Source organism: Myxine glutinosa, chromosome 2 (genome assembly GCF_964187855.1).
Source record: "Myxine glutinosa chromosome 2, kmMyxGlut1.1, whole genome shotgun sequence".
NCBI classification, from domain to species: domain Eukaryota; kingdom Metazoa; phylum Chordata; class Myxini; order Myxiniformes; family Myxinidae; genus Myxine; species Myxine glutinosa.
Genome location: NC_136262.1, coordinates 215,223,372 through 215,238,302, shown reverse-complemented (window position 1 = coordinate 215,238,302; position 14,931 = coordinate 215,223,372). Strand labels below are relative to the sequence as shown.

The 14,931-nt window shown below is 57.7% G+C and overlaps 2 protein-coding genes across 2 annotated transcripts in view; one reads left to right on the top strand and one right to left on the bottom strand.

Annotated features, from left to right (window-relative positions):
* The window catches only part of LOC137420859 (general transcription factor II-I repeat domain-containing protein 2-like), a 79,515-nt gene that overhangs the window by 17,155 nt on the left and 47,429 nt on the right, over positions 1–14,931 (bottom strand). The gene's annotated exons all lie outside the window — the stretch shown is intronic.
* IGFBP7 (insulin like growth factor binding protein 7) overlaps positions 2,805–14,931 on the top strand; it is a 73,242-nt gene continuing 61,115 nt past the window's right edge. The window contains exon 1 of the mRNA XM_078772695.1: positions 2,805–2,816. Within this exon, the coding sequence (XP_078628821.1) occupies positions 2,805–2,816 (12 nt within the window). The remainder of the gene's footprint in view (positions 2,817–14,931) is intronic.

Sequence of the window (14,931 nt, the reverse complement as noted above, 5' to 3'; positions counted from 1 at the left end):
TGTGTCCCAAACCCATGTCTCTCTCTGTTCCCACCTTACCCAGTCGAACCCAACTGCTCCTGGACTCGGATTCCTTCTCTCCTGACAAGGTGGAGAAGTTGTCAAACCTCGACTCTGATTCTGCAACTGGACCAGATGGCATCAGCCCACGGGTCCTAAAATCCTGCTCTGCTGCTCTATCTCACCCTCTCTCTGTTCTATTCACCCTCTCTTTTGCTCAAGGTCATAACAGCATCTTGGAAATCAGCAAGCATTACCACTTTACACAAAAAATGTGCAAAAACAGATCCTTGCAACTACAGACCAATCAGCCTGCTCCCAATTATCAGCAAAGTCATGGAATCCATCATTGCTTCGGATATCAAATCCTTCCTCTTCTCCAATGGCTTGATCTCCGATCATCAATTTGGATTCAGACCAGGTCATTCTACTCTGGACATGTTGCTTCTGCTGTCTCAACAATGGATGGAGGTCCTCAATGCCAAACAAGAAATTAGAGCTGTCTACCTCGACATATCACGTGCCTTCGATATGGTCTGGCACCCAGCTCTGCTCACCAAACTCTCCTCCTATGGTATCCATGGAAATCTCCATGCTTGGCTTGCGAACTTCCTCTCTGGTCGTAGTCAACGCGTGGCCCTGAATGGATTTCTGTCATCGCCCCCTTTCTGTTCTGGCTGGAGTTCCCCAAGGTAGTGTTCTGGGCCCTGTGCTTTTTCTGGTCTTCATCAATGATCTCTCCGACTCTCTGGAAAATCCTCTCTATCTCTTTGTTGATGACTCCAGTCTCTGCCGCTCCATTCGTCATCCCACAGATCGGCAGCCTGCAGCCTCCTCACTCTCTGCAGACCTGGACAAAATCACAGACTGGTCAAACAAGTGGAACATGTCTTTCAATCCTGAAAAATCTCACACTCTTACTATGTCTCTCTGAAAAGGCCAACTAGAAAACCCTCCCATCTACTTTCTGAACAATCCTCTCCAGGAATTTCTGTCGCTCAAGCTTTTGAGTCTAACTATCTGCCATGATCTTTCTTGGGAAAACCACATTGCCAAGCTGGCCTCCAAAGCCAGTCGCCGACTGGGCATCCTCCATCATGCGAAGTCCTTCCTTGACACACCTGAGCTCCTCACCACATACAAGGCTTTCATCTGCAGCTCAATGGAATACTGCTCCCCCCTCTGGGCCGGTGCTCCTGCCTCACACCTAGCTCGGCTTCACGCTGCTGAAGCCAAAGCTTTCAGAATCATTGGAATCTCCTGCGATGAAGCTAAATCCGAGGGTCTTTCACTCACTCACCGCAGGCAGGTTGGTGGTCTTTCTGTCTTCTACCGACTCCTCTCCGGCGTTGCTCCCCCAGCTCTCTCTGTGCTCTGACCCCCAAATATTCCTACGGGTCGCACAAGATCTGCCTGCAACCCTCTTATGGTTAAACTGCCGAAATCAAGACTCTCTGCTCACCTTCACTCCTTCATTCCCCTTTTTTCCCACCTCCGGAACAAACTCCCCCACTCCCTTCAATCCCACTCCTCCCTCCAGGTCTTTAAAACAGTTGTTCACCACCATCTCTTATCTTCCCCCATCCAAAACCTTGATCTTTTCTACCCCTGCTATTATTCACCCCAGATACACTTTTTCGAAATTCCAACTTCTTTCCTGGAAGACCTTGCAGTGTCTATATGTTTTATACCTCTCCCACCTCCCCCCAAGCCCTCTCCCTTCCACAGTTCTCTCGATGTCCCTGCTCTCAAATGTTGTGTTTGTGTCCTTCCCCCTCTCTCCCCATCTTGTCTACCGCTCCCCTTATTTTGTGTTTTATGTGTCGGTTTGACTTTTTTTGTGTTTAATGTTGGCTCTTTCACGAGCCTCGATCTTGTATCCAAAAAAAAAAAAAAAAAAAAATTGGCTAATAGAATACATAAACCACCACCATTTGATCCGAATATGTAACTTAAAAAAAAATCAACAATTCAAGTCTTCAATTGAATCATTAAATAATTAATCTATTAATTGATTAATCAATAAATCAAAAAATACCCTTTACAGCCAAACGCTTGGTCATTGTCATGTCCAAATATTAGCTTTCTAGTTCAAAAGGTGCCTGAGATATTGCCCAGAAGATAAAGAAAATAAATAAGTACTTAATAAATCGATAATAATAAAGTAATTAATCAAAAATTAATTGATTAATCAGAAATGAGATATCACCCGGAGAAAAACAAGAAAGGAAGAAAGAAAACGGACTGAAAACGGAGTACAGTACTCCCTTTCAGCACGCGTCATCACCGGGCCCACTTCGGTGCCCGGCGATGACGTCATACAGCGCCTGGAGATGGAATAGGAAAGGAGCGGTGTACAACACACCTTTCTATATAAGGCCCCACATTTGAAAGTGCCTGTTAGAGCAGAATTTCTGCCATGAATTCCAAGGAACTGTCCGTATAACTCCGATATGGAATTGTAAGGAGTCATAATTCTGGGGTAGGTTACAAAACAATTTCTAGAGCTTTGAAAGTTCGCAAGAGCACAGGGAGCTCCATCATTGGGAAATGCAAAGAATATTGAATGATCCAGACTCTTCCTAGAGCTGGCCTAGCATTGGGATAACAGTGAAGGATGGGGATGTTTGGGGAAATCTGATAATGAATGTCACCTGAATGTCGGACACGACGTGATGGAACTAGATAGACAAGTCAAGTTATCTTCAAGCGAAATTCTGCACCTGGATTAGAAACCGCAACAAACCTCGAGGTGGCCATGGTGCCCTCACCACGACACCACCCTACTCAGGAAGACAACGATAATGGTAATGAAGGTACAAGCATGCAGGTGAAACTCAAGCCAACAAACTCGGTTTTCCCACCGAGACACACAGAAGGTCAAACGACGAGTACAAATCCAGATCCAGACGGTCCCCAAATATTTAACCGTTACTTGAAAACATGCAATGGGCGATTGTCTAGTCTGAGCAGCTCGGTTATTAACAACACCTGTCTAGTCATAATAAACCTTGTAGTCGGTCCATTGCCCGGGACACGGGAGAGCGAAGTAAACCATTTACAAACGTATGGACTGCACATAGGAAAGAGGGCGTTTGGTACTGCGTACATAAATCAGCTGTGTTACCTGTTTCCAAACAGGTGGAATAGGTTTATCTACATCCGACAGCAATTCCATATCGCAGCAGGTGTTGGTCACTTATCCTACCTAGTATTCCTATCCCCAGCCTAGCCCATTTCCTAACCATGGTTTTGTCCTATATCCTAGCATTCCCAATCCCATTATATAAGATTCCCATCTCCCACCTGCCCATCAAGAAACTGACCTCAATGAAATGAGGCCATTTGGTCCATCATTGCCGTGGTATACTCTCGGGTTATTTTTTTACTGCAGCTTTAAATATAACTCTTCTTGATGGTTTACTAAAGTCCAAATAACCCCATCTCGATCACGTCACACAGCTTCTACTTCATGTACATATATATATATATATACTAGCTGAGGTACCCGGCTTCGCCCGGGTTGAATAAGAATAATACAAATATATGATGAAAAGAACATGTTAAAGCGCGGCGTTACGCGCGCTGCTTGCGAGCAAGGAGGAAGCGGACAAGCGGTAACTTATAAGCGTCTTTATTTCAGGAGCTCACTGTAACACTGGCGCGCTCCGGGCTGCGCGCCCGGTGTATCTCATGAGGCCACGCCTACCCCTCGGGCGTGGCCACCGCCCACTTGGTGCGCGGAATGATGTCACCACGCCAGTGGGCTTTTGTTTCCGCCACACGCGCCCCCCCAGAATTCCCGCGCACCTGGAGGGCCAGTTTGCGGGTCAGACGAATGACCTGGCCGAAGCGCCCCCGGGCGATCGGCGGCGTCCGGGGTGCAGGGATGCCAGGTGGGATGCCCCTGGCTGCCCCTGGGATGGGTGCAGGACCGGGGGGCGGCGTGGCGGCAGGGCTGGGTGGTGCCGGGGGTCCGCCCGCAGGGGGGCGGCCCCGACGTGGGGGTCGGGCCACTGGCGGTGGATGGTCCACGTCGAGGTGGGCCGGCTTGAGGCGGTCCACCGAAACGCGGTCAGGAGTACCGCCGATGTCCAGGGTGAAGTGCTTCGCCCCAGTCTCCAGCACGCGGAAAGGCCCGTCGTACGGGGGCCGCAGTGGTGTCCGGTGGGCATCGTGGCGGACGAAGACGTACTCCGCCGTGCGAAGCTCCGGGGCGACGTGCGTCGGTGGGTGCCCGTGGCATGCCGTTGGCACCGGGGCGAACCTCTGGGCGGTCTCTTGCAGAGCGGAGCGCTGCTGTGCCGCGGACCATGGTGCCGTGGAGTCGGGGAGGAACTCGCCCGGCACCCGCAGCGGTTGCCCGAAGACCAACTCCGCCGCGGATGCGCGCAGGTCCTCCTTGGGCGCCGTCCGGAGGCCCAGCAGGACCCAGGGGAGCCTGTCGACCCAGCCGCCGTCGCGGAGGGTGGCCCGGAGCGCGGCCTTCAATGAGCGGTGAAATCGCTCACACAGGCCGTTAGCCTGGGGGTGGTAGGCCGTGGTTCGGTGCAGCCGGACCCCGAGCCCCTGCGCGACCGCCCCCCAGAGCTCCGAGGTGAACTGGGGGCCGCGGTCAGACGAGATGTCTGAGGGGGCGCCGAACCGGGCGACCCAGGTGGCGATGAAAGCCTGCGCGACATCGGCCGCCGTTGTCGACGCCAAGGGCACGGCCTCCGGCCACCGGGTGGTGCGGTCCACCATGGTGAGGACGTAGGTGAAACCCCGCGAGGGGGGCAGAGGTCCCACCAGGTCCACGTGGACGTGGTCAAACCGGCGTTCCGGCACCGTGAACGGGGCCAACGGGGCCTGGGTGTGCCGGTGCACCTTGGCGCGCTGGCACGCGAGGCACGTCCTGGCCCAGCCGCGGACGGCCTTCCGGAGGCCATGCCAGACGAACTTGTCGGCGATCAGCCTTTGGGAGGCCCTCGCGCCCGGGTGGGACAGGCCGTGGATGGCGTCAAACACCTGGCGCTGCCAGCCCGCGGGCACGATGGGGCGAGGACGCCCGAGGGAGACGTCGCACAAGAGGGCCGCGCCCGCGCCGTCGAACGGCACCTCGGTGACACGGAGGCCCGTGACGGCGGTCCACAAGGCCTGGACGTCGGGGTCAGCGGCCTGGTCCGCTGCCATCCGGGCATAGTCGATGCCGAGGTGGACTGCGTGGGCGACGGCCCGGGAAAGGCAATCCGCCACCGGGTTGTCCTTCCCCACGACGTGCTGGATGTCCGTCGTGTACTCGGACACGGCCGAGAGGTGACGCTGCTGCCGGGCCGACCACGGCTCGGTGACCTTGCCCATCGCGAAGATCAGCGGCTTGTGGTCGACGAAGGCAGTGAACGCACGGCCCTCGAGCAGATGGCGGAAGTGCCTGACCGCCAAGTGAAGCCCGAGCAACTCGCGGTCGAAGGTACTGTAACGGCGTTCGGGCGGGCGAATCTGCCGGCTAAAGAACGCCAGCGGTTGCCAAGCTCCACGCACCCATTGCTCGTGCACCGCGCCCACCGCGTAGTCCGAGGCATCGGTGGTGAGGGCGATTGGTGCATCGGGCGCCGGGTGCGCGAGCATGGTGGCGTTAGCCAAGGCGAGCTTCGCGCCCGTGAACGCCGTGTCCATCTGCTCGGTCCAGGTAACGTCGCCTTTGCCCGGCTTACCTCGGAGAGCTTCGTGCAGGGGGCGCAGGAGCTGGGCGATACGAGGCAGGAACCGATGGTAAAAGTTCACCATGCCCAGGAACTCCTGCAGCCCTCTGATCGTGCGGGGGCGCGGAAACCCCTTCACCGCCTCCACCTTGGCCGGCAGGGGGACGGCTCCGTGCCTGGTGACACGGTGCCCCAGAAAATCGATTATGGCGGCGCCGAACCGGCACTTTGCGGGGTTCACAATCAGGCCATGCTGGCCCAGGCGTTCGAAGAGCGTGCGGAGGTGGCGTAGGTGCTCTTCACGGGACGTGCTGGCGACGAGGATATCGTCCAGGTAGACGTAGACAAAATCCAAGTCGCGCAGGACGCTGTCCATCAGTCGCTGGAACGCCTGAGCCGCATTCTTCAGACCGAAGGGCATGCGCAGGAACTCGAAGAGTCCGAATGGCGTGATGACCGCCGTCTTCGGGACGTCCTCCGGCCTGACGGGGACCTGATGGTAGCCGCGTACGAGGTCCACCTTCGAGAAGAAGGACATGCCCGCCAAACGGGCGGAAAAGTCCTGAATGTGGGGGACTGGGTAGCGGTCGGGAGTCGTGGCGTCATTAAGACGGCGATAGTCCCCGCACGGTCGCCATCCCCCGCCGGGCTTCGGCACGATGTGCAGCGGCGACGCCCAAGCGCTCTCTGAGCGCCGAACGATGCCGAGTCGCTCCAGGGTAGCGAACGCCGCTTTTGCCACCGCCAGCTTCGTCGGCTCGAGGCGGCGTGCCCGGGCGTAGACCGGTGGCCCGACGGTGGGGATGTGATGGGCCACCCCGTGCTTGACGGCCCCCGCCGAGAAGGTGGGCCGCGTGAGGGCCGGGAAGCCGGCGAGGAGGCGGGTGAATGCGTCCGCTGCCGGAAGCGTACAGACCAACGTGGCCGGAACCGAACCGTTCGGCAAGCCGCTTGGCAAGCCGCTCGTTGAGCTGCTCGGCGAGCTGGGCAACCCACAAGCGAGCGAGCTGAACGTCTCGGCCTGGACAAGACGTCTGCGCTTGACGTCGACCAGGAGCCCATTAGCGCACAGGAAGTCCGCGCCAAGCAGTGCCATGGGCACGTCGGCGGTGACGAACGTCCATCGGAAAACCTGCCCTCCGAACCGCAGAGAGAGGCAGCGTTTTCCGTACGTACGGATGGGCGTCCCGTTCGCGGCAAGCAGTGCGGGGCCCCCACCCACGGCGTGCTTGTCTGACGTGCCGGCAGGAACGACACTCACCTGCGCTCCCGTGTCGCACAGGTAACGGTGCCCGGAGAAGGTGTCCGTTATGAACAGCAGGCTGCTCGAACGGCCGGCGCTCATTGCCACTATTGAGCGCCGGCCCGGGCGTTTCCAGACCTGTTGAAGGAGCATGGCGGATGACACCGTCGAGCCTCGTGGCCGAACTTGGCGTGGAACCAGCACCAGGTGGTGGAGCTGGAGGAGCGCGGCTGGCTCCGCCAGGCCGGTGGAGTTGGCGGGTTTCCCCGCGGTGGCGGTTTTCGCCGCGGCGGTGGGCGGGGCGTGGCGGCGGTCACGAGGTGCGTATCAGCATGCTGCGTATGCTGTATAAGCTGATGCTGTGGATCAGCAGCATCAGCAGCATTAGCAGCATCAGCCACGAGGGCCGTGACGGCCACGCCGACTCTCGACCGCGTGTCCGAAGCGGCGAAGTACTTGTCCGCCTCGGCCGCCAATGCTCGGGGTTCCGTTAGCCCGGTCCCGGCCAACGCGAGGCGAACCTGCGCTGGAAGTTGGCGACGGAAAAAGCGCCCGGAATAGAGAACCGGGGGCTTCGTCGCCCAACAGTGACAACATATGGTCCATTCGGACCGACGGGCGCGTGTCACCGAGCTCGGGGAGATCCAGGAGGCGGTCGGCCCTGTGCGTCGTCCGTGAGGCCGAACGTGGCTAGAGTAGCCGCTTGAGTGCCTCGTACTTGTGGCCGTCCGGTGGGTGGCGAAGGACGGACACAACCCGAGCGGCCGTGCCGGGCCCGAGGGAGGCGACGACGTGGCAATAGCGCGTGTCATCGCCGGTGAGGCGCCGAAGCTGAAATTGGGCTTCGGCCTGGACGAACCAGACTTCGGCCTGAGCCTCCCAAAATTCGGGAAGTTTGATGAAGTTGGCCATGGCAATGGCGTCGCGTGTGGAAGGATCGCTCCGGCAGATCCAACGTCGAGGGGGTCACCAGTAAAGCGCGGCGTTACGCGCGCTGCTTGCGAGCAAGGAGGACGCGGACAAGCGGTAACTTATAAGCGTCTTTATTTCAGGAGCTCACTGTAACACTGGCGCGCTCCGGGCTGCGCGCCCGGTGTATCTCATGAGGGCACGCCTACCCCTCGGGCGTGGCCACCGCCCACTTGGTGCGCGGAATGATGTCACCACGCCAGTGGGCTTTTGTGTCCGCCACAATGTATATTTTACAGCAACATCACAGTACATTTCCTACATGACGTTTTGTCAATTTTCAATTTCTCAAAACCTCTTGGTATACAACATTTCTGGTTTTCTTACTTGGTGCCAAGACATAAAGATTGCTTGGTTTTCCAACCCTCGAGCAGCCCACGTACAGCTGGCCATGGGAAGTACCCGGCATTGCTGGGCAGGGGGAGGGAGGGAGGAGGAAGGGGAGGGGAGGGGAACGGGGGGGAGGGGAGGAGAGGGTGGGAGGGGAGAAGAGGGGAGGAGGGGAGAAGAGGAGGGAGGGGAGGAGGGAGGGGGGAGGGGAAAGGGGGAGGGGGGAGGAGGAGAGGGGAGGGGGAGGTGAAGGGGGAGGGGGGAGGGGGTGAGGAGGGAGGGGGTGAGGGGAGGTGAGGGGGTGAGGGGAGGTGAGGGGGGAGGGGAGGTGAGGGGGGAGTGGAGGGGGAGGGGGGAGGGGAGGGGGATTTGGGAGGGGGAGGGGGGAGGGAGGGGGGAGGGGTGAGGGGAGGGGAGGGGGGAGGGGAGGGGGAGGGGAGGGGGAGGGGAGGGGAGGGGGGAGTGGAGGGGAAGGGGGGAGGGAGGGGGGAGGGGGAGGGGGAGGGAGGGGGGAAGGGGAGGAAGGGGGGAAGGGGAGGAAGGGGGGAGGGGGAGGGAGGGGGGAGGGGAGGGGGAGGGAGGGGGGAGGGGGAGGGGAGGGAGGGGGGAGGGGGAGGGAGGGGAGGGGGAGGGGGAGGGGAAGGGGGGAGGGAGTGGGAGGGGGAGGGGGGAGGGGGGGCTTTGCCTGGGTTGAATAAGAATAATACAAATATATGATGAAAAGAATATGTATATTTAGAGCAACATCACAGTACATTTCCTACATGACGTTTTGTCAATTTTCAATTTCTCAAAACCTCTTGGTGTACAACATTTCTGGTTTTCTTACTTGGTGCCAAGACATATAGATTGCTTGGTTTTCCAACCTCGAGCAGCCCACGTACAGCTGGCCATGGGAAGTACCCGGTATTGCCGGGCGGGGCAAGGGAGGGGAGGAGGGAGGGGGAGGAGGAGAGGGGAGAAGAGGAGGGAGGGGGAGGAGGAGAGGGGAGGAGGGGGAGGTGAGGGGGGCGAGGGGAGGGGGAGTGGATGGGGAGGGGGAGTGGAGGGGGAGGGGGAGGGGGAGGTGAGGGGGAGGGGGGAGGGGAGGGGGAGGGGTGAGGGGAGGTGAGGGGGGAGGGGAGGGGGGAGGGGGAGGTGAGGGGGGAGGGGGAGGGGGAGGTGAGGGGGTAGGGGTGAGGGGTGGAGGGGGAGGGGGAGGGGGAGTGGAAAGGGGGAGGGGGGAGGGGGAGGGGGGAAGGGGAGGAAGGGGGAGGGGAGGGGGGAGGGGAGGTGGGAGGGGGTGAGGGGGGAGGGGAGGGGGAGGGGGAGGGGAGTGGGAGGGGGGAGGGGAGTGGGAGGGAGGAGGGGGGGCTTCGCCCGGGTTGAATAAGAATAATACAAATATATGATGAAAAGAACATGTATATTTTAGAGCAATATCACAGTACATTTCCTACATGACGTTTTGTCAATTTTCAATTTCTCAAAACCTCTTGGTGTACAACATTTCTGGTTTTCTTACTTGGTGCTAAGACATAAAGATTGCTTGGTTTTCCAACCCTCGAGCAGCCACGTACAGCTGGCCATGGGAAGTACCCGGCATTGCCGGGCGGGGCAAGGGAGGGGAGGAGGAAGGGGAGGGGAGGGAAACGGGGGGGGGAGGGGAGGAGAGGGGGGGAGGAGAGGGGGAGGGGAGAAGAGGGGGGAGGGGAGAAGAGGGGGGGAGGGGAGAAGAGGAGGGAGGAGGAGGAGGAGAGGGAGAAGAGGAGGGAGGGGGAGGAGGAGAGCGGAGGTGGGAGGTGAGGGGAGGGTGGGAGGTGAGGGGGGCGAGGGGAGGGGGAGGTGAGGGGGAGGGGGAGGTGAGGGGGACGGGGGAGGTGAGGGGAGGGGGGAGGTGAGGGGAGGGGGGAGGGGAGGGGGAGGGGGTGAGGGGAGGTGAGGGGGGAGGGGAGGGGGGAGAGGGAGAGGGAGGGGAGGGGAGGGGGAGGGGAGGTGAGTGGGGAGGGGTGAGGGTGGAGGGGGAGGGGGAGGGGGAATGGAAAGGGGGAGGGGGAGGGTGAGGGGGGAGGGGGAGGAAGTGGGGGAGGGAGTGAGGGGCGAGGGGAGGGGGAGAGGGGAGGGGAGGGGAGAGGGGAGGAAGAGGGGGGAGGGGAGGGGGGAGGGGAGGGGGGAGGGGGGGCTTCACCCGGGTTGAATAAGAATAATACAAATATATGATGAAAAGAACATGTATATTTTAGAGCAATATCACAGTACATTTCCTACATGGCGTTTTGTCAATTTTCAATTTCTCAAAACCTCTTGGTGTACAACATTTCTGGTTTTCTTACTTGATGCCAAGACATAAAGATTGCTTGGTTTTCCAACCCTCGAGCAGCCCACGTACAGCTGGCCATGGCAAGTACCCGGCATTGCCGGGCGGGGGAAGGGGGGGGAGGAGGAAGGGGAGGGGAGGGGAACGGGGGGTGAGGGGAGGGGAACGGGGGGTGAGGGGAGGGGAACGGGGGGTGAGGGGAGGGGAACGGGGGAGGAGGGGAGGGGAACGGGGGAGGAGGGAGGGGAACGGGGGGGGGGAGGGGAACGGGGGGGAGGGGAACGGGGGGGAGGGGAGGGGAACGGGGGGAGGGGAGGGGAACGGGGGGAGGGGAGGGGAACGGGGGGAGGGGAGGGGAATGGGGGGGAGGGGAGGGGAACAGGGGGGGAGGGGAGGAGAGGGTGGGGAGGGGAGGAGAGGGTGGGGAGGGGAGTCGAGGGGGGGAGGGGAGAAGAGGGGGGGAGGGGAGAAGAGGAGGGAGGGGAGGAGGAGAGGGGAGAAGAGGAGGGAGGGAGGAGGAGGGTGGGGAGGGGGGGAGGGGAGTGGGAGGGGGAGGAACGGCTAGCTTGGCAAGCGATAGCAGGATTTTTACTTTTATTTTTACCTCAATGAGGGCTATATATTGTCGCGTAACCGGGATTAACACCACAGTTACGGATGACCGATTTGCGAGACTTTAACTCCCGAGGCGAACACTCAATGGCGGACTCAAGTTCAACACCAACGCGCGGAATGGCGGGGCGCAGCGAAGGCTCCGCAACCTTATCTATTAAAATCAAACACCCAGGAAAACTGCGTTCAGATATTATGTACAAAAAGTAATATAAGGGTTTATTAGGAAAAGTAAAGCCAGTGAAAAAGCCCGCCGGTAAATCTAATAATTCTAATAAACCTAAATCGGGACGTCCCCACACGACTGACAGCAAACACAAACGAGGGAGATTAATCACGAAAATAACACGTCCGTCGTTCAAAATATACGCGGAGATCGGGCTTATCTGTCTTTGTCGTCTTGTATTGTTGGTGTCCAGCACCGCTCCTTCCGGCCCGATCGCACACCACGAGGCCCCTCGCTCCAAGCACCACGCGTCCGACGCAGGCCAGCGGCTCCACTTGACCAGGGACAGGAAGGACTCCTTTCAACTCCACTCGACTCGACGACGCGGGAGTGCTGGCAGCCAAGTGCCAACGAACTGCTCAGTGCCAACTGGGTGTGCTCTCGTGTGTCTCCTGCGACTCCCTACAACCCGAACTGCACTCGAACTGCGACTGGAATGGCGTGTCCTCTCCAACTCTCCACCACCGCTCAACTCTCTGGTGCCTGCCTGCGTCTGCCAGTGCCTGCCACGAACTCAACTCAACTCCTGAAATGGCGTCCGACCGTCGCCTATATTGGTGGCCGATGACGTCACATTGCGCACTCCTCAGCCAATCAAAGCCTCCCGCGACTCCTGACATCTCCCCCGTTACGCGACCCTGCGGTCCTGGCATAACACGTGCCGGCCAGGTTTGTAGGCCTTTGGAGGTGTACACGGTGGGCGGCCAATTATGGCGGTGTTTTTGACCTGGTTTCCTGTCAATTTAATACGAAGTCCTTGTCAGGGAAAGGGGGATTATTTAATGTTGCGCTAAGGACCTAACTAATGTTTATGTGGTTTGCAGTGCCATAAAGGACAAAGGTTTGATTACTAGGTGAGACTCACAGGGGCGTTACCTTTAATCCCTCACTATTTAACACTCGAATCTCCAGGTAGATCCACACTCATACATCTTACCCCGACAACCGCCTGAACATCAATAACTTATTACATGTAGAGTCCCTGTCACGACAGCCGAATACCTACCTATTCAGATCTACCTAGCTCTAGATGTTGCATTACCAAATTCATAACACAGCCCCCCCCCTGGAACCGTAGCTCCTGCAAGGTTCACCGCAGGGCTACCATTCCAGCCTTCACACTTACTGTCACACACTTAATTAACCTATGAAATAAATCAGGAAGGGCTGTGGGAAGTGAGTCGGACTACCTACCTACACTTCCTTAACATGCTGAACCCCTTAACCATCATGCAAGTATGTACATCTTCTTCGTTGTTCCTGTGGAGGGAGGAAACAACAACACACAACACTAACTTAACCACAAAACTTAACCATCTTTCCAAACTCAAAACTCTAACCTTTGTACATACCCCGGTCTACAGACCGCGTCCCCCGGTGGATGCCACAAGACACAACCTTACCTGCGGGGCCATCCCCAATGCATCCCACTAAATTTCCCACGGCCCTGTCCAGATGTTACAGGTGAGTGACACGGCTCGGTGCATTTCGCCCACATTCATGCAACACAGACCCCTTAACCACTCATTCTCATTCCATAGGTCATCAAGGCATTTCAAAAATCAACAAAGCACTTATTTCAATACACCCCCTGCAGGACCATGGCATTGATGTCATTCACGTGTGTGTGCATTCCTCAACTAGGCAGCGGGGAGGTACCGCACAAAAGATGGTGGGGGCGCATCAGGCTGTGGTGCCCGCAGTCCCAAAAACAAGTCAACCGACTTACAAATTCATTGCCCCCCCCCCCCCCTTTACCTCTTGGCCCCGTGACAGCCCAACAGCCCCTTTCCGCCGTTACCTCGCCGGTGAGGGTCTCCACACACACCAGGCTCCTTTGCCTCCTGCTTTCACGCAGCAACACGGGTCACCGGGGGACTTCCTCACCCCGCGGCGCCCAACCAGACCCTCCACCGACGAGCTCCAATTTCCAGTTACCACCGGCTGCCAGGGGTAATTGCCGCAGAGGGGGGCCCGCAGGCATCGCTCCTCAGAGCTTGCTCTGTACCTGCGGACACACACACCTTCCCCACCCACAAGACCCCAAAACACACTTCCTCCCCCACTGCCATTCAATTCTCCACACAACTCAGCACAATTCAGTACAATTCCATAGATGGTGTAAAAGGTGTTACAAGGCTTGCCATGGCCTGCTACATGTGAAATTCCCCCAGTTCACATTTAAACCATCACATCTTCCCAAAAGCACATTTCCAAAAGCACAATTATCACCCCTCATTATCTCCAATAATCATCACACACTCTCCAGGTTCCACTCTCACGACCACATCAAAACACGTAACCACAATACAAAAACATACGCCACCCACAAGACACTGTGGCTCCCATTCCATCCCCTCACCGGCCATGTCATCACTCACACCCGCCTCCCAACTCCAATTTACATGTCCCCAATTTCCAAAGCAAATCCTGAAGCCTGGACAGTACTCCTCAAAGCACTCACCTTAAGTGCAGGTAGTTGCAGGTTGGTCAGGTCCAAAGGTGCCATCCACCCATACAATTCCCAAAATTTCACATTGGGCCTACCAAATACTTCCAAATTTCTCTTTTGTCCCCACTACACTGGCAGGTATGTGGATCCGCATCCAACGGTGATCATCACTACACAACTACCTGTGGCCACGACAGCTCTGCACCTCTACCGTGCAAGGGTCACCGGGACAAGGTGAGCAGTCAAAACGCCAACATGGCCCATGAGTGTCCATAAGGGTGCGACCCACCATCCATCCTTCGGCCCCCCTGCGAGGAACACAGCTGCAGCAGCCCCAGCTGGCCAATGTGGTGAGCACTTGCTGCCAAAACACACACTACCGCACACACAACCTCGGCCCTGGGGGGCACGGTCGCAGTGCGTGGCATCCCTACAGCCACGTCCCCTGCACCTCCCCATCATCCCCCAGTCCGACTACAGAACTGCAGCCCCCCCAGTGCTCACCCACACTTGACCACACCAAGGTCCAGTCAACAGCCATGCTCCACCAGGAGACCCACCCAGAAGACATGGTCCACACACCTCGGACACGCACAGCACCACGTTGACCCTCAGGCTACACAACTACATCCCCATCATCCCGCGTCCCAAATATCAGCACAGTTGCCCCCGCAACCAGTTGAAAGCTGTGTCTTGCTACCCTATTAATTTCATCACAGCCTCCAACACTTTGTCTACACACCTGATCAATAATGGCGTCACTGTACAGTGTCCACCATGGCATTTCAAAATCCACCCTTAAATTTCCATCTAACCCACAGATTACCCATGCCAACCATTTGTCACATTTCACTCACCTCACCAAAGAAGGATGCTTTGCCATACACATGCCAGCCGAGCATGGCCCATATGCTCGGCGCGTTACACATCTCCCGATTCACATCCCCATGGCTCTCTTCCCAACCCGAGAGTCCATAAATCACAACGGAGCATCTGTGGAAGGTCACTCACACCATCACGTTCCACAGATGCCCCAATGGTTGTCCGGCAGGCTATCTCCATCCCTGTCCATTCGGTTTGACCCGCGTCCATAGACCAACCACCATGCCAGGTCACCACATG